Here is a 23412-nt window from a genome sequence, read left to right as displayed (position 1 = left end):
AAACCTAAAAAATAAAAATGCATATTCAAAACTGATTTTAAAGAGTGTCGACAATAAGTTGACGACAGTCTCGAAATATTGTTTCTGAATTTGAATCACAAAAATTATCAAGAAACATAATATGCAGCACGTCAAAAGCATTTTTGTAAAAGTTCCTACATGATAAAACCTATGTAGCAAGCATTTGCACAACTATACAAAGAAATTCATCTTTTCTTTTCTTTTTCTTTTTTTTTTTACGGATGACTTTTTATTAGATGTTAAGACATAACATAGAACATTTACACTTTTAACATGACATCCAAAAAGATACTGCATTTAAAGTAATGGGTTTACATTGCACAAGGAAAAAATAAATAAAATAATAGCCAAAAATATAAAATAAATAAAGAAAAAACTACCAGTTCAAGTATATACCAGTTAAATTTTCAAGTAACTACAATTCTTTTGCGAATAAAAGTGTATCTCTACATTTTTTGTCATTGGAGAGACTCAACATACAAATGAAAATCAATCATAAAGACCTTCAGTGTTTAGAATTATTTCTTTTACTTTTATGAATATGAAATTTACCCAATAAAATCATAAGATTCATCATAAAATAAGAAATTCAGCCAATTGATTTAGATGCAATGACGTCATTGTGAACCCCGCCGCTTGCTTGTACCACATTACCCAGAATGCAATTTCAAGAATGCAGCATGCAGCGAGTTTCCGGTCAGAATTAGACAGTCCAAAGATGGCGGACCTCCTGGGCTCGATCTTGAGCTCGATGGAAAAGCCTCCAAGCGTTCACAACCAAGAAAGCCGACGGAAAGCTAAAGGTATAAAGTTTTAATTATACAAATACACTTCCTTGCCGCTTAGAATATGAAACTGAGAATGCTTCTAGATGTACAAGTGGAAATGAACAAATATCCGAGTGTCCTCTGCGACACCATCTCCGTGATATAACCAATCACCGCCCGAGGAATAATATATGCACATGCATACGTCATCTGTCGTTGAAAATCCCCTCTACGTCATATCTGGTTTGTTGATGCCTTTTGTGGTTTGTGTTAAAATGTTTTATAAACAGGCCGTGCATATGCATTAAAGCGCGTGTGTTAAAACACTTTCAGTTCAACAATAATAGCTAAGCTTTAATAATATTAATATAAACAATGTTCAATAAATTATTCGACTGTTCACTAACAATTCCATCTGTGCACTTGCATGTGTTGCATCATTTCTATGATATATTTTGATGTCTTTTTTTGCTCTTCCTGTTACCGTGCAGAACAAGCAGCCCGGCTGAAGAAGATCGAGGAACATGAGAGGAGAAAAAAAACTGAGTTTAGGAGAAAGGTATAACTTAATTACCTTTCTTTGTCTCGCATAAACAGGAGCCTATGACATTGTTTATGAAAATGAGTGATGTTTTTAGATGGAGAAGGAGGTGTCAGACTTCATTCAGAACAGCACAGTGCAGAAGAAGAAATATGAACCAATGGGAAAGATCGAGAGAAGCATATTGTGAGTTCAACACAGTGTTATTTTAGTATCAATTTATTATTAATACATAGTATTAATATTTTTAAGTGTGTATTTTAAATTTAGTTGATGTTTTAGAACTTTTTTCATGTGTTCTTAAAAGGTTATTTCACCCAAAAATGAAAATAATGTCACTTTGTTGTTGTTGAGCAACCGAAGCACGAGCTGTTAAAGCTCCGCCCTCTTCTGGAAAGTGCCGGGAGATCATTTGCAGTAAAAGGGACACACATAAATAGCGTGTTTTTGCTCAAACCCAAATAGGGGCAAATTTGACAAGCTATTCTGGGGACACCAGTGGGTTTTTTTTTTTTTTTTTTTTTTTTTTTTTTTTTTTTGGATTGGTCCGACTTCTCAACTACTGGCTCAACCACTGGCAGAGTTTTAGGCAGGACTTCCTGTTTTCCCGTGTACCATACAGTTCATGCTAACATCTCCACTTCTCTTAGGCATGATGTGGCTGAGGTGGCAGGGCTGGCGTCGTTTTCCTTTGGTGAGGATGAAGAGAGCAGATATGTCATGCTGTTTAAAAAGGTACGAATATATTGCAGACAGTTTCCTCTCCTGAGAAAATGTTTTCTTGTGTTAAGTGTACTGAACATTGAAAGATTCTAATTCTTTTCTCTCACCTGAGTTATTATAGTTAACTGAAATTAAAACTAAAACCATAAAAAACATTTTTGTTGCTTAAAAAAAAAAAAAAATGTTAACTGAAATAAAATGGCAAAAGGTGACAGTGGCAAGGAACCAAAACCACATCAGGTGACAGTAGTGGGGGAAAAATATGGGGGTAAATTGATGCCAAAACCATTGAAAATGGACAGACTAAAAGTCACAAATAGATATTACAACTTGTAAACACAAAACACAATCTACAAATAGAAAAAAAATCCGCAAACAAAGTCCTCATGATCCGCAAATGTAAAACAAGATCTACAAATAGATACAAAGTCCTCAAACAAACTCTTTGTGATCCACAAATATAAAGCATGATCTACAAAAAGATTAAAAATCCACAAATAAACACATCCTGATTCACAAATAGAAATCAGTGACTTGTACTTGAAAACCAGAATTTGAATGAATGTAAAGTGACTTGTTTGCAGGTGAAGATCATGTTCTGTTTGTAGATTGTGTCACAGTTGTTTTCAGAATTCTGGCACTATTGTTTCACTGTTGTGACAAAATAATGCCATAATCATTGAAAATGAAGAGACTATGAGTCAAAAATGCATATTACAATTTGTAAACACAAAACAAGATCTACAAATAAATTTAAAATCTGCAAATGTAAAACACAATCTGTAAATAGATTCCAAATCTGCAAACAAACTCCTCATGATCCGCAAATGTAAAACAAGATCTACAAATAGATGAAAAATCCACAAACAGACTCTTCATGATTCACACATAGAAATCAGTGACTTGTACTTAACAACCAGAATTTGAATGAATGCAAAGAGATTTGTCTGCGCACGAGGGTCATTATTTGTTTGTAGATTGTGTTGCATTTGTTTTCAGAATTTTGGCACAGATATTTCGCTGTTTTTTCCATTAAAAAATCTACAAATGCCCTCCTCACAATTTGCAAACAAACACGGTCTAAGTTGTATTTTCAAACCACTGTAAAAAGACATTCTTACACATTCTGTGCAAAGCTCAGCATGCAAGTGTTGAATCTGTGTTTGCAGATCACAGGGCATTCACAGATCCCTCTCCACACGTCTACAGATCTTTTTGGCACTATCTTTCCGCAGAGTTGTGTGACTACGATCCACACGTGTAGTCAGCCAATCAGGGGTATTGCTTCAATGTGATGTCACGCCCCCTCAATAAGCCCTTTTCAAAATAAGAGCTGACACTGATGGGTGGACCGGTGTCACAGCGCTGACAGGCGGACAGAGCCTGGGCAGCGCTGGGAAAGGACGGGCCGACCGACGCTCACAAGATGGGTTGTCAGGTAAGCGGTCGCTCGACTAAGTAGCTGTGTGACATTTAAAGAATAACTTTATCGCACCCCAGTACGTTAACGTTATGCACTGTCGTTAAAACTGCCCAGAAACCGGCTCACCAACAGCCTGGCGTTAGCCAGTTAGCCCTATAGCTCAGTGGTCGATCTTTATCACTGTTCAAGTAGCTCGCAAAAATAACAGAAATATGAGTATACATGACATTTCTCCTGTCTTTGTACTGTATTTTTGAATTTATTTATTTTTTGTTATTTTCGGGAGCTATTGGGGCAGTGATAAAGGTAAATAACTTAGCCCACATCATGTCTGAGTCTGTAAAAGGCCGTTCACAAGAGGCCAGAGACGCTGAAGACAAACACGAAGAGGAGAAAATTCTGTAGCCGGCAGAGCAGCTCACTGTTCACCTTGCTCGAAATATAGGAGGAAAATATAAATATTGAATTGTGGGTGAGGGGTTATATGAATGCATCTCTAAAAGGAGATCAGTCTTCAGAAAGATTTCGATGCCAATGGCATTTTATTTTCCTCAGAATAAAGTAGCTAAAGTATTCCTTAGAATAGCTTTGTTTACAGCAGTAACCAAGGAAACACTATATCACTGCTGCTCCATAAGCGCCACCTGCTGCCAGAGAGTGAATTTGCGTCCCATTCAGCCTGCTCTTTTTGTGTGTGTAGCATTTATAATTTCACAAAGATAAAGTCAGACCGTTCTGTTTTTGCTTTAAATCTTGAAATTAAATCTAATTCAGTTAAAAAAAGAAAAAAACAACTGCTCATGCAACGTTCGTAGCATCTTTGTTTGGATTGTGATTAAAAAGCAGTGGTTCCCTCTAATTTGAAATGGCTATGTATTTTTGTTTATTATAATAATATTAATAATAAATGCCTGCAACCAGTATCAGAATCAGCCAATTTCCTTGTAAAATAAATACATAAATAAATCATAATCTACATTGGCCAAAAATACTAAATCTGGGCTGTCTTTTTCTATCAAGTATATCTTGTCTTTCAAAAAGATCGAGGTCAGGGATCTTGGACTTAAAAAGGTTGGTGACCACTGCCATAACTTGTCCAACTAACGTTAGCCTAATAATATCATTTAGCTTTAGCTATAGCTGGCTATAACCAAACTTGTGTTTACAGCACAGAACAACAGCACATACAGTTAACGTTGGCAGTTCTTGCACATTTTGTGCCAACAGCAACAAAATAAACGTTCGCTGGGGACGTATCGGCACTGTGTCCCCATAGCATTTATGGCAAATATGTAAGTTAATGACACACTGAACATAGCATTAACGTTAACTAGAACAACCCCTCATAGTCATGCTGTCATTTCAGTTATTATCAGTGCCTGACAATTCAGCTGGTTGATGGTACATGGGGCAACTTTTTAAGCATTGTTGCTGGGCAATCTTGCCGAGTGATTGTTGCTTGGGCACTTTCCCATTGAAAAAATACAATACATTGCTATCTGGATAATTTAGATTGGTCGTGGGCCCTGTGTCTCATCTGGTTGACCGTTTATGGCAACATTGCCCAGAAACATTGCTCAAAAAGTTGCCCTGTGTATCATCACATTTACTCTTTATTGATCAACACAGAGCTGCGCTGTTGTCTTGTCTGGTAAACAACCTGCTAGTGTTTTGGAAAGCTATGTGCTCATGTCTTCCCCCTCTGTCTGCAGAATCCGGACCGGAGGTGGCCCAATCTGTTTCCAGACCTGCCAAACTGCTGTGTGTGTGTGTGTGTGTGTGTGTGTGTGTTTGTTTTTTTGTTTGTTTCTCTGTGCTGGAGTTCTTTTAAGAACTTGATGGCTTTATCCAGTTTGTTATTAAATTTGTTATGAATTTTAAACTTGTGTCTTTATTACATCCACACACAAAATAGCCATTTTTTGTCGTCAAGCATATTGTTTTTAATTGTATTACCATCAAATCGCATGGATAGTGACGTTGCAGTCTTATGTCGATTCAGCATCTTAAACCTCTCTGGTGCAATCTAGTCCATATTTGAGGGCTTTTGCCATAGTGGTTTTTGATCAGGTTTATCGTATATATATATTCCCCTCTATAGTATTTTCACTAACAGAATAAAGGTTTTACAAATCTACAGAAATCTAGAAACTACAGTTAGTAGTTACAGACAAAACAGTCTTTTCCCTCAGCTGTCACTGTGTTGCTGCCCACTGTTGTGCCACGCATGCTCATCACACACTGGCAACTACCTACACACTATATCACTATATAGATAGATATATAACCATCTATCTATAGATGGAAGCATATAAAATGAGCTAAACCTTAAACATCTAGGCTACAGCATTGAAATCCAACATGCACATTAATGCACCTTAACATTAATACAGGAACATCATGGTTAAGAAACGCTGATGGGATCGTTATACTGCATTTTGACTTTTTACTCTACATAGTTTAGGTGAATGTCACTACTACTTTCACTTAAGTAAGGTTTTCAATGCAGGACTTTTGCTTGTCATGTAGTGTTTTCACAGTCTGGTCGTACTACTTTTACTGAGGTAGTCTAAAGAAAGTTAATACTTTTTTCACCACTCCAAAACAAAAATTCCCCCCTACAGAAACAGTCAACCAGGACACATTGGATAGAGGGAGAACAAGTCTGCACCGGCCTGTGGTTATACAGACTGTCCAGAAAGAGGGAAAAATGTTTTTTTTTATATAATATATTTTACCAAAGTTGTACATCACAGTTAAATGCAAGGTACAAAGTGTATGCTGCTCTCACAGATTTTTACCTTGTCACAACCTGGCTCAACAGTACGTGACAAAAGAAGGAAACCACACAGGTCTGAAAATACTAGATATTTTAATAAGTAAATTAAGAAAAATATACAATTGTAGGTGTCTGTCAGATCAGAATGTATGCAGTGTATGTGTGAGTGGAGTGTATGGGAGTAAAACAAAGAAAAACAGAACAGATCAGCCACCACCTATTAACCATCAACCATTTCAATGAGTGATTCCACAAATTGCACCGTGGTGATGTAAATGTCCATGCCAAGGGAATCTGAGGGTCCCATAGGGTCAATAGCTGACCTAAGCTGCTCCATCTGTTCAGGATTCAGAGGGCTTTGTACGGTCGGAACAGTCACCCCAGTGTGTCCATTGTCTTGACGGCTGATGTCCTCCTCCCAGTCAATAACAGGAACAAGATACTCCTGAAATATTGAAAGACAAATCATAAACTTCACTCAAAACACTACTGGTTCATTTCAGTAAATTGTAAATAAAGAGCATTTTTATTGTTTTTATACATATTGGAAAGTGACTCATTCAAGAGAAATACAATACAGAACATTTCCAAATAACACGGCCATGGAAAAGTACCTCTGCATTGTCTGGATCTGCAATGGGATTTTGCATTTGGCCAACATCCCACAGCTGGTTTGGCGTCAGGTTTTGCTCAGTCCGGATTGGGTGGTTGTCCCATCCCTCACGAAAGTTGTCCAGATTGTTTTGCAGACGAGGCAAGAACACATAATGACATGCAAAAATGTGTGTGGTGCTACTGAGGTCCAGATAGCCTTCATTTTCCAGTGTGTGAAGTGCGTGATAAAACACATTGGTCACTGCCATCCACACGTCTCGCCACAGCCTCTCAATCCTGAGTTTTGAAATTAAAATAGGTAATTAGATTATATGAAATTACATGTGATAACCAAATGTCATGTGCTGCATTACCAATTAAGTAATTGCATTTTTGTGCAATAAAACCATAACACAAATTGCAAAACAATTTCAACAAATGTTTAATACCCATAAAAGTCTTTTTATAAACACAAAATGTTCTAAGAGATCTAACAGTTTGAAAGTATCTTAAGCTTCAGCACTGAAAAAAGCCCTGACCAGAGGCCTAATTTGATGCCTCATTCTCATAAAAGTGATCAGGAACCCCTTGAGGCAATTTCTTAAAATTGGCACAAATGTTAACTTGGGATACCTCACAATTGTCTAATTGCATCCATTATTCCCTCATTTGCATGTTTTCCTGAATGGCTGCATAAAAAGAGATGCAAGGAAAACATGTGAGGAGAGAAGAAACAAGGAAATGCATAAAGATAGATATATATGCATTAGATAAATGAGATGTCCTTTTACTCCAATGCGTCATGTGAAGAAACATCTGTTTCTGATGATGGCAACACCTAGGGCCTGTACCACGAAGCGAGTTCAACATACCCAGGATATGTTTTTGTTATCTGGCCTAACTAACCCTAACAATCACGGTCGGGATAAGCGGTACCACGAAGCTGGTTATCAACTCAGTAAGTCAACCCAGGGTTTCCCAATCCAGCCGTGAGCGCGTTCAAATAAAAGAGGCGTGTTAGCAGCAGATGACCAATCACAGACATGAACAAATCTGACAGCAGCAGAGCATCATATTTTACAGTCGAAGAACAAACTGTAACACTACAGAAATATGACATGGTCTAAGTAGCACGGCTGCAGCGGACACATGCAGGGAGAGAGAGGAGAGGAAAAAAGAAAAAAGAAAAAATTTTCGCCGACAGTGTGAATGCCTAAATGAACAGGTGTAGTCTATAATAATGCATTGATTTGATGTGTTCTTATGAGCTGTATAAAAATATCAGCCTTATTCTTTCAGCTCGGCTGTGTCTGCGTTTCCACATTAAAAGACTGGGGCACTGAATAAGTGGTTGTTCACCTCACTTTGAAAAACTTTGTCACTTAAAAAATGATACATTTGCTTACTGTTAAAACCTGTAGGCCTACAATAACCTAAGGCTTTTAATCAGTCTCTGTAGGATGATCTCGCTTTAGAGAAGATTTTCTCCACATCATCGCAGCAAACAAAGCAGCCTATAAAACAGTCTGTGGGATTTCCTACAAAGTAGATGGTGGATGGAGCTGATTGGTTAGTAGGCAGCATTTTCATGGAGTTGATCTCTTCTCTGCTCCGGAGCAGGTTAGCCATTCAGCATAAGTTACCATGGAGATCTACCCAAGGGAGTAAGCCAGAGATCAAACAGTGGAGCACACCAAAGCCTTCACAGAGGGCTCCATGTAGGCCCAAAAATGACGTCAAAACCCTGTGACACCCCGTCGCACATGAGAGATGTAACCATATTTTTTAGATTATAAAATCTGCAATCTATAATACATAATATTCAACCATCAGTGACGCTGCGTTGGTGTTTGGCAGGTGAGCCTTGTAGGTGGGCTGATGCTTCGTGGTACAAGCCCATGATCACAGGTGGATCAGCTGTCAGCTGGCTTTAAAAGCTGTAGACTTTTGAAGGAGTTTGAGTCTGCACACACACACGTGCACTGTGCTGATACTAATAAGGTACACAGTTCTGAGCGGCATGTTCTCTCAGTAGCAGTTACCTGCTACACACCCGTACGTGAAGAACCAGCTTTCTGCATGTCTACCGTTTCCTGTACCATTTATTATAACAATGCTTCTTGGCAATACATCTTATACCATTGGAATGTCTGTTAATGTCCCTTTTAAAATGGTGCCACATTTGTAAAGAACATGCATTTGTGGCATGAGCAGCAGAGCTCAGTATGTGGTTTGCACCGATGAAAGATTTGCTAAATCTTCTGACAATACCGAACAGTTTTTCTTTGCTGTTCACTCTTGTTTGGTGTATTGGATGATTGAAGTCAGAATAATTAGAAAGGTACTTTATTGTCACATGCAATGGCACTAACTGAAGTGCCTGACGTGTTTTTGATGGTGTGAGAAACCCACACAGATACGTGGAGAACATGCAAACTCCACAGAGAAAGGAGTTTGAACCCGGGACCTTCTTGCTGTGAGGCCACAGCGCTATCCACTGGACCACTGTGCCGCCTGAAACAAGACACATTGAATATTTAGTAATTTAACAAACAGGAATGTCAGTAGTGTGTGGAAGAACCATATAAGAACGCAACAGCCTGGCACCTTCTCCCCATACTGCTCATCATCCTGGTCACACACTGTTGTGGGATGGAATCCCATTCTTCAGCCAGCATTTGTTGCAAATGAGTTCTCAGCAGCCGGTCTCTGACATCACCCCTTATATGGAACTTGGCCTGAAGTTTGCAGATGGTACTGGGGCTTACTCCAAAGAATTAAGCAACTTGATTTTGCGGAACACCTGCTTGAAGTTGCCCTATCAATCGCATGGGCCCTATCCAGATCAGTCAAACATGGCATGCTGATTCTTGGAGCAGACACCAACGGACCTCTGTAGCAGAGCACATGCTCACAGTGGGGGTCCATAGGCTCAAAACAAAGGTTAATAGCAACAGCAAAGAAAAGCTGTTTGGCATTGTCAGAAAAGATTTGGCAATTTTTAAATGGGGACAACCCACATACTGAGCTCTACTGCTCATCCCATAAATGCATGTTCCTTACAAATATGGCACCATTTTAACAAAAAAGGGACATTAACAGGCTTCCCGATGGTATAAAATGTATTGCCAAGAAGCATTGTTACAACACAAAATAATTTACCAAACACAAATTGTCACTTTTCCTTTTTCTGCATAGTTTACATGTTTATCATACTACAACAGTTTACAGAGTTTATGTTCCAATTTGTGTGATCTTACCTTTGGTTGTGCACACTTTTGCCTGCAATGAAGCTTCCGTTCTCAGGCCCTCGTACAGACATCATTAGGCGTGCCACTGCCACATTCTCTACACCGTGGTCTGCTCTTACTCTGCAAACATTAAATCAGTGAATAATATAGCATATTGTTTAAAGATCATTGGTAAGGCTGCATAGGTTAACCATGTGACAGCACACAAAAATAAAGCATAATAGGACTCAATTGGCATTTTATTTCATACTTATATTTGCTGAACTTCTCTTTACATCCTGAAAGCAATCAGTATATGCTTATCTGATTGACAGTAAATCAAAAGAAAACCTGCATCTGTGGCTGTCACTGGACTGTAATAAGCAAAGCCAATGACATTTCCTTACCAGTTCTAATTAAATAATAATAATTGACTTAATATCTCTAAAATAATTACTGCAAGACATTGTGAAAACGGAAAGTGACCAACCACAGATGTCAACTTTTGGTGAAATTCAGAGTTATCTTTACCTCCATCAGTGGTGGTGGTGGGGTGGGGAGGGGGTCAAACAGAATAGTCATGCAAAAAATACTAGATGGCATTAAGGAATGAAATCATCTAGCAATATACAAATAGGACTACTGTGAATTAATAAATGCCATATCAAATGTCATTTTTCAAAAACATTTCACACACTTGTGGACACTGATTAACAATAATTATTTTCTGCAGAGATCTATGTTTTCTATATAATTCATACATCGTGATTTCAGGGCAGACAATCATGAAACTACTGTGTTGAAAATGTCTGTGGTGGAATGAAATCTCACCTGAGTGGGAATCCAAAGCGCTCCACAGATTCTGAGAAAAAGGCCAAAGTGGTGGCTGACAGGTTATTTGATGCAGCTCCCAGGTACATTATCTACATCAACAAAAGACATCAATTCAACATAAAAACCAAGGCATATCATACGACATAATTGTGAACAACAATGGTCAAGTCAAGTCACCTTTATTTATATAGCGCTTTAAACAAAAGATTGCGTCAAAGCAACTGAACAACAATTAGGGAAACAGTGTGTCAATAATGCAAAATGACAGTTAAAGGCAGTTCATCATTGAATTCAGTCGTCATCATGCAGCTCAGTTCAGTTTAAATAGTATCTGTGCAATAATTTGCAATCAAGTCAATGCTATCGCTGTAAATGAAGTGTCCCCAACTAAGCAAGCCAGAGGCGACAGTGGCAAGGAACCAAAACTCCATCGGTGACAGAATGGAGAAAACACCTTGGGAGAAACCAGGCTCAGTCTGGGGGCCTCTGACCATATGAAACCAGCAGTTCAATTCCAGGCTGCAGCAAAGTCAGATTGTGCAGAAGAATCATCCGTTTCCTGTGGTCTTGTCCTAGTGGTCGTCTGAGACAAGGTCTTTACAGGGGATCTGTCTCTGGGGCTCTAGTTGTCCTGGTCTCCGCTGTCTTTCAGGGCTGTAGAGGTCCTTTCTAGGTGCTGATCCACCATCTGGGCTGGATACATACTGGATCCGGGTGACTGCAGTGACCCTCTGACTTGGATACAGACTGGATCTAGTGGCTACGGTGACCTTGGAATAATTGATCAACAGACTAATAGTAGCATAGATGCCATTCTTCTAATGATGTAGCAAGTACATTGGGTGTTATGGGAAGTGTTCCTGGTTCCGGTTTACCTAATTAACGCAGCCTAAAAATCCTTTAACGGATTTGGATATTAGAAGCATATTAGTGTGCTATGTGTAAGCCAGGTTAAAGAGATGGGTCTTTAATCTAGATTTAAACAATGTTAGGTAGGTTATTCCAGAGTTTGGGCGCTAAATAGGAGAAGGATCTGCCACCCGCAGTTGACTTTGATATTCTAGGCATTATCAAATTGCCAGAGTTTTGAGAACGCGGCAGACGTGGAGGACTATGATGTAACAAGAGCTTGTTCAAATACTGAGGTGCTAAACCATTCAGGGCTTTATAAGTAGGAGCCAGTGCAGTGATGACAGAACCGGGCTAATATGATCATACTTCCTGGTTCTAATAAGAACTCTAGCTGCTGCATTTTGGACTAACTGGAGTTTGTTTACCAAGCATGCAGAACAACCACCCAATAAAGCATTACAATAATCTAAGCTTGAGGTCATAAACGCATGGATTAACATTTCTGCATTTGACATTGAGAGCACAGGCCGTAATTTAGATATATTTTTGAGATGGAAAAATGCAGTTTTACAAATGCTATAAACGTGGCTTTCTAAGGAAAGGTTGCTATCAAATAGCACACCTAGGTTCCTAACTGATGACGAAGAATTGACAGAGCAGCCATCAAGTCTTAGACAGCGTTCTAGGTTATTACATACAGAGCTTTTAGGTCCTATAATTAACACACCTGTTTTTTCAGAATTTAGCAGTAAGAAATTACTCGTCATCCAGTTATTTTATATCGACTATGCAGTCTGTTAGCTTTTCAAATTGGTATGTTTCGCCGGGCCGCGAAGAAATATAGAGCCAAGTATCATCAGCATAACAGTGAAAGCCAACACTGTGTTTCCTGATGATATTTCCCAAGGGTAACATGTAAAGCGTGAAGAGTAACGGCCCTTAGGTTGTAAATAGGCTGCTTTTTGCAGAAGACCATTAAATATATTTTAATGTATACAAAAATAATATATAATTTCCCTGACAGGGCTTGTGTAGGCCTACTCCTATTCCCAATATTATAGAAAAGTTGAATGGTTTTATGTCACACTGTTAGCTTTGTGATCTGGTCATCAGGCAAAGATGCACGGACTCAGACCAACATGGAAACTATGCTGTGCAAATAGTGATGTATATTAAATGTCTACCTTTCGAGAAAAGCCATCAATCCCTCCAAAGATGACAATGTTGTACCTGCGGATAAAACCATTTATTATATTCCAAATAAATGGGAACAGATCCACTACATCTTACACAAGTTTGTACATAATTGCACTTACAAAGTTACAATAACTGTTATGTGTACACATTTATTCCAAGAACAATCACTAGTAAAATAAGACTTACCGGATAAGCTTGTGGTTCGTGTCGATGTGGACCAGGTACCTGGGACAGGGCACAGAGTAGGTCCGTCTTACAACACACCCCAACTGCGTCATCCGAGACAACACCCCCATTGTATCCACACGGTGCATAGATGCCCTCACCCGGTTCCACTGCACCCGATGTCCCTCTGCTAACAAAGTCCCTTTGATGATACGGTAACCGGCATGAGGCATCCTTAATTTAATCTCTGACACTATTTCATCCAGTGCTTCATCCGTCAATGTACTGTACAGTTCTCTGACAGAAATAGAGTTTTCTTGCATCCTTCTGCACACTGTTCTACGGGACACCCCTGCTAGCTTGGCAATGCATGGAACTGGCAAACCAATGTCAATCAGATGAATGAGAAACTCTTCTGATATAATAAGTTTTGGACGGCCAGCAAAAGGACCTTTTACCACCTGTACCACTCTAGGCGGCTGTTGATGATCTTGTTGGTGCATCTCTATCAAGTTGCTAAGCTCTGTCAACACATTCATTACCTCCTGCGGCATTTCAATGTGCCTGGACAGGGCACTGATGAAAACCATTTCTTGGGTGCAGATGAAATCTAGGTAGTCCATGTCCAGCGGTCTTTGTTCTAAGACATGCGTAAGGCGTGAATGCAGACGCTCGAAGATGTGTTGCTTTAACAGTTGCTGTAGAGAAGAAACAACACATGTTGATCTAGGCCTCTGATATGACATGTGCAATGTTTTAATTGGTGACAGACAAAACAGTTAATTTCTGTCTTTAACCCCAATAAAAATAATACCAATGCACACATTAGTAGGGATGTCCCGATCCGATAAACAATTCTGATCTAGGCCGATCAAGGCATTGTTTTTAACTGAGCACAAACCTAAGCCTGATCTTGTGTGTTGCTTTAGATTTCCTACAAGTCTCAGAAACGGAGAACAGTTTCTGGCCGGATGCAGCTATAATGTCTGCAGGGTGTAAATATTTTTAAAGTTGAAAAACAAAAGCAGTCCAACATCCTTTTGTAATGTCTGCAATACAAGCATTTTGCAAGCAGTAAAAACATATTGAAAACATTGTTAGTGACAAATCCACATCTATCGCGGCTTTTCACAGTGCGTGTGTAGAGGAATGTGCAAAGCGCAGGTCTGCTGTAGTTAGCAATGTGTGAGTAAAGATTACTGGGAGAAACCACGATGGTTCGGTTGAACTGTCGCTTGAGCAACTCCTGATACAAAAACGTGTGACAAGTGTTTTAAAAAGGCGTTTTTAATGTGTCAAATCAAAAGAAAAAATCTGTTTTAATAATTCCTAAAGCTTTAACAATATTTTGTGCCCATGCCTAGTGTCCAGATAACAGGGCCTTCACTTCCATAGTCCTCCACTGGTTTCACATAATTGCACACAAGGAGAAGCAGCATAAGATATTGTGATGAATGGAAGTGGATGATTTGAATGTTTGATGTACACGCCCCTCAGTTTACGTAAGTGGGTGTCCCTTAATGAAATGAATGGGTACAGGTGATGCGTGTTAAACATTCCTGAAATAATTATCTCGAGGACTGCTTGGAAGAGAATGCTGGGGGAGTTTTTTGGGTTTTGGAGCTCTTGTGGGGAACACTAAACGGCCGCTCAGGACAAATAGTGTCTCCAGCGGTGAAGATAGTAAGTTAGTGGGGGGGGTAAATGTGTTAGGCAGTCAGGGTGGAACTTCTGATTAGAAGAGCTCCCGACTGAAGCCTTAAATAACTCTGCCCCAGGAACTAAGCTGAAAAACGCTGAACCTGATGGACTGATTTCTATGTATTGAGTGATTAAGTGACAAAAAGGTCTGTGGTGTATCTTCCCTGCTGAGCTGAATCCATCTCCACTCTGTGTTTCTGCTTGTTCATACACAAACATACAAATGAATGTTACAAAAGAAGACTATCCCGTCTCATATAGGCTACTGAGAATTTATCAATAATGTTATTTATTTAATGATATTATAGATTACACTTTTGAACGTGCCATGGATGCGGAGTTCTCGCATTTGACCAGCGGATGTCGCTAGCGTGTCACTGCTCCGCTGCTTTGCGCATGCGTAGAAGTTTCTCATTATTACGAGAAACTAAGTCATTACTAAGTCATAATTACGAGAAAGTTTCTCATTATTATGAGAAACTAAGTCATTATTACGAGAAAATAAGTCATAATTATGAGAAAGTTTCTAATTATTATGACTTACAGAATTATATCTTTTTACTCAACTGTGGCGGAAACGGGCTTCCATACTCATGCGAATAGGGCAAGACATGACACTGACCAAACACTTACATGAATATAATACGTCACGTATAATATCTTGAACAGTTACTTTAAGCATCAAGCAAGACACTTACCCATCCTTCGCCAGCCATATTAGCCTAATTGGCTTGGTATGGTAGTAAGTTAGGTCTTCTCCAATGTCCAGTCCGCTAAGTTAACGTTAGCTAACCGAGACTTTTTTGACTGTTTTGAGGCAGTTTTATTTGGCGTGACACGTTTAGGAGGACCTGTTGGCAAAATGGAATACAATATTCACAGTAATGTTTTTATTTGTGTATAATTACTGAAAATAATAACCGTGTTATTTTACCTTAGAATGAGCAGGTTTTATTGGTTTTAGCCAGAGGGAGAGGGTCCTCTTCTACGGAGTTCTTTACATTGAACCGCCACTTTCCTACGCAGGAACCCACAACGCGTTTTATTTCCGGTTTCCGGTTTCTTCTGCGCCAAAAAAAAGGGGTGGGTGCGCCTATTATGAGTACGGGATGATGCGTTTTTGTAGGACAACCCGGAAGTTAGCGGCGCACGGGTTCCCTCGACTGAAAGCCTATTCATTTTTCCCATAGACTTTTGGAAAATCGCAGAAAATAAGCTCTGTGTTTAACAAAGGGTTATGACACTTACACGTTTTGTCTATCAAGATAATATTTACAAGTTAACACAACATTTATAGATTTTGAAGCCTAAATAAAGTCGTCAGATATAAAAGGCTAACAGTAGGCTATAAATGGACTACAGCACACCATGGTCGCTGATCAACGTCGTCACCACCAAGCATCCTCAAACTTTATTTAGAAAACAACTCTATTTAAAAACATGCTCACTGATTATGATCTGCGCTGTGTATGAATACTTATCCACTTTTTCATGAGAAATGCTGTCCAAATGTCCTGTTTGTCATGATAACGCCTAAAGTCCCCGCCAAAGGAAGTAGTCCCTTTTAGCAATTTGTTAGCAACCGCCGATTTTAAGACACAGTAAAAGTTTAAAAAATCACAAGTGGGTTATAACTGGTGTGTTTTATGTCATAGATCAAAACGTGAAAGTATTTAGAGGCTTTGTTAACCACAGACCTTATTTCAGGCGATTTAGCAAAAACCCATTCAAAAAACCCATAGACTTTACGGCGTTGGAACCGGAAGTCCTAAAATGCTAACTCGCTTCCGGGTTTTGCCTACAAAAACGCGCCCTCCCTCCAAGTATAGGTCTCTGCGGAACAAAAGAGGGGCGTCTCCCAATTTTGGGGTGTTTTCTAACTGAGAGAGGTGTTTATAACCATAGACATATAATAAACGATCCAACCAAAAAAGTACGGAAGCCGGGATATGCGTTTTTTTTTTAAAGTACGAAAGGCCATTCATTATTATTTTATTTTTTTTCTTATGATTACAACTACTTTTTTAATGTTTAGATCCCGAGAAACAATTATGTCGAGATAATGAAAAATAAATAAAATATTGCTGCATGCTTGACTTCCGTAACAGGGAAACTATGCGTTTTTCCCGAGTGCCTGCCTAGATATATGGAAACATTTAACTATAATACATTCATTTATTTTGAAGAGCATGAACTATTTTACAGGACCTGTAGCTTATAGCTCGAGAGGGCGAAATATATGATTTATGCAAGTTTTATTAGCCTACTCCGTTTTTTTAGTGCTAGTTATTTATTTATTTTGTTATTATTTGCATAAACTAGCCTACGAATTATAATGACACGGGATGTAATTTTGTCACAATGGCTATATATTTTACATAGACAAATAGTAATTTGTCTGAACTTATCCAATCGGCGTCGTTTGGTTGGACATGGGGTGTAAAAATACTATAGTAATTGATAGTAAAAAGTGTTTTTGAACCAGTAAATTGTAGTATACTGTATATTATAGTATTTACAACACTTTGTTAATTATTGCTACAGCATAGGCTGTAGTACTTTAGTTTTTACTACAGTTAACTGCGTGTATTGTAGTGTAGTTTAAAGAAAACTTAGTACAGTATTGGATAACGTAATTTGTTTATATTACTATAGTTGTTATATTACCACAGCAATAGCCTATAGAATTACCACAACAAATTAATTCAAGTATGGTTCAAAAACACTATAGTATTTACTATAAATTACTACGGTATTTTTTCACCTCTTCACCTTTTTCATCTCAAATAGTTTCTTAAGGCTAGATCCTTGTGCTACAAGTCTTGTTTAATAATTGATGCTCTTCAATATGAATAACGCAGAAGAGCAAGCACGCGATCAACAACTATTTTATTTAATCTCTCGCATGCCAAATTTCACGTGCATATAGTGTAAACCTTCGTCATAAAAGCTATATAGTATATAATATTAAAATGACATAACCACTGCACTATATCAACAGACAAGCAGAGAGAATACGTAGGCTAGACAGTGCTTGTGGTATAATTAACTTTAATTTTAAGTGTTTGTTTTTTGTAGGCTATCAACCACAGTAACACATGACTGCCTCAGCGTATATTGTATAAGTATAAGCTTTATTTGCATTAATAAGACTACTGACTTACTGACCTTGTGTAAACTTTAAAATTTAAAAAAAAAAAAAAAATGTGTTAACCTGAAATGATGACTCTGAAGACTTTAAACATTATAATCATTTTATTGACCACAGACACTGTAGCCACAACCTAATGGCAAAACTAAAACAAATCAAGTGACTAACAGATACATCAAATAGAATAGCGAATGTTAGCTAATAATAGTTATGCGCGTACCCTAAAGAATGACGTCACTCGATCGTCACTCGCTTGTATCTCCCAGTGTGGCTATATTACACTTTTTGCCACATGCTGTACCTGTCTTAAGTGTAAAAATGAAAGTATTTTTTTTCCTAAAATAATTTTTCTTTAATAAAACAATGTTTGACAGGTATTTATTGGTATAGGAATTGTCTTACCTGTGTAATTTTCCAATTTCTTTGTCAGCAAAGTGCTTTTCCATTCTTCATCTTTTCTTTGCTGCATTCATCAGTTTAAGTCAATAACATTATTTTAGAGCTCCACGGGATTAAATGTTCTTTAAGCATGGGAATACATAATAAATTGTATAGGGTGCGTTCAGGGTGATTGGGACACTTTTTACTATTGAGATGACTTGGATAAAATGTCCCATTCAGTCTGCATTCACCCTGTCTTATATAAAGCTATTGAGGGGTAGGCCTATCATGATTTTGATGTTTAAAATGATAACTGCTGAAGGCACACATGATCTGATCTTTTATTAGTTTGTAGGTTGAAGTACTCCATTATTTTTCCCATTAGGCTAACATGAAAGTTGTAAATTTTTAATATTTACTTCATTTTACAATGAATGGTCATTGTACAGAAACGTCCACTTTTCTGTCCCTAGACTTTACAGAAATATTACACCTGAAAACACTTCAGGATTAATTTATATATATAGATATATATATATATATATATATATATATATATATATATATATTAATATGAAACAATATGTTATTTGAACAATTAAACCTTCTTGAGCCATCAATGTGGCAATATTCATTTTTTAATTGTAAAAATTCCAAACACCACAGAAGCTCTTGTCCCCACAGTCATGTACAGAGGGAAAGTGCTTTATTTTGAGCTCAGAAACATGTTTTTCTACCATTTCAAATATAATGTATGCATAACTATCAAATATATTACGTAAACTAACTACATAAAAAAACAAAAAAAACGAAACAAAAAAAAAACAAAAAAACAAATGCTGAATAAATATTATAAAATATATAATGAACCCCTGGTGTTGTGTCACTGGTGTTACCTTTAACAAAAATCTATTTTTTTTTTTAAATAAAAATCACACTGATGACATCACTTGACATCCTTCTTCCTATTTCCTGAAGATCCATGAAGAAAGGCCAATGGAAAGTCTCTTTTATCAGAAATTTTAATTAGAAAATCATAATTTAATATGAAGCTTTTAGGTGAAGTCACTGGTATGACCTACATTATTGTTAGAGATTTTTTAAAAACTAGAATACAAATGGATTAAATGACTTAATTTAGTGGATATTTCATGATTGACAACATGTGGATTGATTCCTTGCAGCAGCCATTTTGTAAAATACATTTTTCATGAAAAATGTCACTGGTGTTACCCATATAGATAAACTTTATTCAAAACTATTCATTAAGTTCTTTTGCATAAAATAGCAGTAAGATTACATGATTATAACTCTTCTTTCTCATTGTTAATCCTCATTTGGTCAGATATGGCTAAATTAAAGGTATATGGCTAAATTGAGCACAGCTGAGAAGCAGCGACTATACAGACTGCATATTTTACAGACATTTTTAAAATGTTTATGAGCCTCTGACTGCTTCCACTAATGTCAATGATAAGTCTTTGATTGTATACCAAAAGTAAAAAAATTAGTCCCATCTACTTAATTCTAGTTGACGAATAAGGATCTTTGGTCTTACACAAGCAGAGGGTCAGGGCTGGCAGATATCAATCACGTCTGTTCCTGTCACATCCCGGACTACATTTCCCATGATCCTCCATTGCTTATCACCTACACTCACTTCACAATCACTCCACACTAATCTGTGTACAATTCCAAGCGTTTATATCTTGTTTGCCTGTCTGTTTCCCGTCTACGATCCTGTGCCACCTGTCCTGACCTTTGCTTTGTATACTGACCTGTGATTGATATCTGCCAGCCCTGACCCTCTGCTTGTTCCTGACTACGATTCTGCCTGTTCCTTGCTGTATACTGTTTGCTGTTACATGGTTACATGGTTGTGAATTTGAATTAACATCATTCAATCACACTTTTAACTAACCTGATTAAAATAAATAAAAAAACACAATCTCCTTATTTTTTGCATCATTATTTTTTATGTAACTCTGACTGCATGTTCTGAAAAAATTGAGAAATAATATTTCATAAAAACGTTTAAAAATGCCAGAGAACTACATGCTGTCTTTAAATGCATGCAAAAAATAAAAAATAAAAATAAAAATCATAAAGCTGTCATTTGTATTCATAAAGTCAATGGCATATAATGTGGTGTACGTTTAAACGTTAGAAAAAGAAGCACATTTTAAGACATTTTAGAATGACCCGAATTCAAATAGACGGTAGACCTACTATTTTTAAAACCATAATATCAACCTGCACAAACAAACAAACAAACAAACATGGTTTCTGTAAAATCCATTATCATATTTAAAGTGATTTTTTTAAGGAACACGACCTCTTTTAAATCCAAGGTTTAGTTTAATTTGTCCTTTGTCTGAGTGTCAGGTCTGTTGGTAAAAGGCAACGCATGGGTGACTGGTTTTTGCAAGTGTTGTTATGGAAATATCAGATGAGGGACGTCAGTACTTTCGCAAACTGGCAAGGACTTGAATGTCCCCCGAACGTCCGTCAGCGAACGTTACAAAGCGGACCTACTGCGGACCTTAACGGACGTTCACAACGTCCGGGGGACGTCCCTTGTTTGTAGGGCATATACACTCCTCGTATGAATTTATTTTACTGTAGGATTTTGGAGATATGTCACATTAATCGAATTAAGAGGAGTGTAAATACATCATTTCTAATAAGTAGAAAAAAATAATGGTCAGGTTTAATACAGGACGTCTCATATAGTATACACACCTCATATCAAACCATTTTACTATAGCATTTTGGAGATAGGTCACATCAATCGAATTAAGAGGTATTAGAGGTATTAAAAAATATTATAAACAGTATGGGAAACCCCCTAAAAAAAACCGACCATTCATTTCTTCTACTTACTAGAAATTAGGTTTTAATAGGTGTTTAAATTAGAATGGCATATATCTCCAAAATGCTGCAGTAAAATAGTTTGATATGAGGTGTGCATATTGTATGGGACGTCCATCTTGTTACATCGTCTCTCACGAATATGGGCAACTAACATGAAAGAAAGAAAGAAAATAAGTAAATGAAATAAAAAAAACTTGTTTTATCGCCTTGTCTACTGCCATTCGCGTTTTTCGCGCACCCCGTAGTTTTTTCCTACACGTTTGGAAGGTCAGCGCAGACTCAGTCAGCGGCATTCGGTGCAATTCTGCAGCAACAAGAACAACTTCAATGTTTCGACACTTAAATATTGAAAATGACTGTGCTAGCTAACTGTTATACACTTTAACATAATTGATGTATTCATTGGGGTACTACTTGTTTGTATACATCAAGAAGATACATTAAATCCAAACTCAATGCAAGGAAAGTTTTTTCAGTTAGTTTTATTGATACATCCACAGATGCTTTTAGTAACCAACCGTTAACAGTGACCAGATCAATAACTCTATACTCACGTTTTCTCCAAGTATAATAACGCCAATATCTGGATTTAAGATGGTAACATTTTAATGCCTCAGGCAAGGTCTCTTGAACCGCAACCATAACAGTAACGTTTTATGTTTTGAAACAACATGTTTTATGTTAACAGTAACATGTTTTATGTTTTCAAACAACAAAATGATTGTGACGATAATGTGAACAAAAAATGAACAGGCTATTCATTGCATTGATTTTTCTAAAGTAGCACAGCCACATATATTTTTGAGTTGACACTTTGGTGAGCCACAGTGTAAACAAAGGTTCTTATTAATGAATTAAGTTTATTAATAAAAAATATAGTGTTCCCTATGGATGTATAATACATACATACCCATATTTTTGCTACGCAACACTTGTACAATAACTAATATAACGGAGTACAATGTCTGGGTACAAAACTGAAATTTAAAATATATATAAAAAAAACTAAACTATGACATCCTGAAGCTAGATCACATTAAACAAGCCCAAATCCGCTGTCCACGGATCGGAGGCACAACATCATGTCTGCCTTCAGAGCAGTATAAGTGTGGTAGTGGCTTGGAAGGCGCAAGCGCTCAAAGCAGGTGGATGCAGTTGGAAGCGTGGACTCCACCAACACCAAGTTAAGCTTAGAGCAAGGCACCTCCCAGCCCACCCAAAACTTCATCAAATCACGCAAAACCTCAGGTGTAGCTGTAATAAAAAACAGAAATATACTTGAGGGAGACACTCTTGAAACAATTGACTTGCCAAAACACTTTCAGATTTGTAAAACTGCATAATTCCTTAATGCAAAGATACCTTCTTCAATGAAGGTTCTAAAGAACCCTGTCACACGGTCCACTGTTGCTGCTGAGGGAACATCGTCATCGCTGTCCACATTGCTGTCTTCATTTTGCTGTGGCCATCTGATACTCTGAAGGACTATCTGTAATGTGTGTAATATGTTTATGAAGAAACTAATGTGCAACTCAGGCATAATGCTGCACTATAATTTCTTTAAATAATTTAGTGTTTCATAGTTTAAGTCCAAAAAAAGAAAATACCTCAGATGTCAACTGCACCTCTGTCTCCCTTGGGAAAAGGATGGGAAGAACATCTGCTCTGGTGGAAAGGAGTGGCCACAACCCTGTGTCCTTCAGACCCTTGCGCAGCTGCTTGATTTGACGGCTAACTCGTCCAATGACCTATAATATTTAATTCATTTCAGATTATAGGATAAACAAATAATAAAACTCAACCCACATGTCTGTTAATCAAACAATGGTTCAACAGACAGCATAGCTGAACAATTTCTAACTGCACATGAAGTGCAAACATAACCATTTTTTGGATAAAAGTGAGAGTAATTATTAGATTGTATGACTGTGCATTACAGCATGGATTAGTAGTTTTTGGAAGAGCCAGTCCTTGTTTTCGGAGTTTGGCACAGGTAGATCCCAGGCAAAGCAGAGGTTGGTGAGACGTGAGCTTTCTTCCTCTGTTAAAGCCTCTTCTTTTTGCAGCTGCAAGACAATATAACCAAAAAATAATGTATGCGTGAAAGAATGTTCAACGTTTTTTTTCTCCCTTCAGACAGTTTTGAAATTCATCTGCACAAAAGACACAATGCTGTAAG

General features: G+C 37.6%; 1 protein-coding gene across 1 annotated transcript in view; it reads left to right on the top strand.

The window, feature by feature from the left end:
• Positions 1 to 319: 319 nt before the first annotated feature.
• The window catches only part of spag7 (sperm associated antigen 7), a 40377-nt gene continuing 17284 nt past the window's right edge, over positions 320 to 23412 (top strand). Inside the window, exons 1-4 of the mRNA XM_067407951.1 lie at positions 320 to 824; positions 1280 to 1347; positions 1427 to 1515; positions 1980 to 2064. Coding sequence (XP_067264052.1) covers positions 695 to 824; positions 1280 to 1347; positions 1427 to 1515; positions 1980 to 2064 — 372 coding nt within the window. The 5' untranslated portion in view covers positions 320 to 694. The remainder of the gene's footprint in view (positions 825 to 1279; positions 1348 to 1426; positions 1516 to 1979; positions 2065 to 23412) is intronic.

The sequence above is a fragment of the Chanodichthys erythropterus genome, chromosome 13 (assembly GCF_024489055.1).
Source record: "Chanodichthys erythropterus isolate Z2021 chromosome 13, ASM2448905v1, whole genome shotgun sequence".
NCBI lineage: Eukaryota > Metazoa > Chordata > Actinopteri > Cypriniformes > Xenocyprididae > Chanodichthys > Chanodichthys erythropterus.
This window is presented reverse-complemented; position numbering and strand designations above follow the sequence as displayed.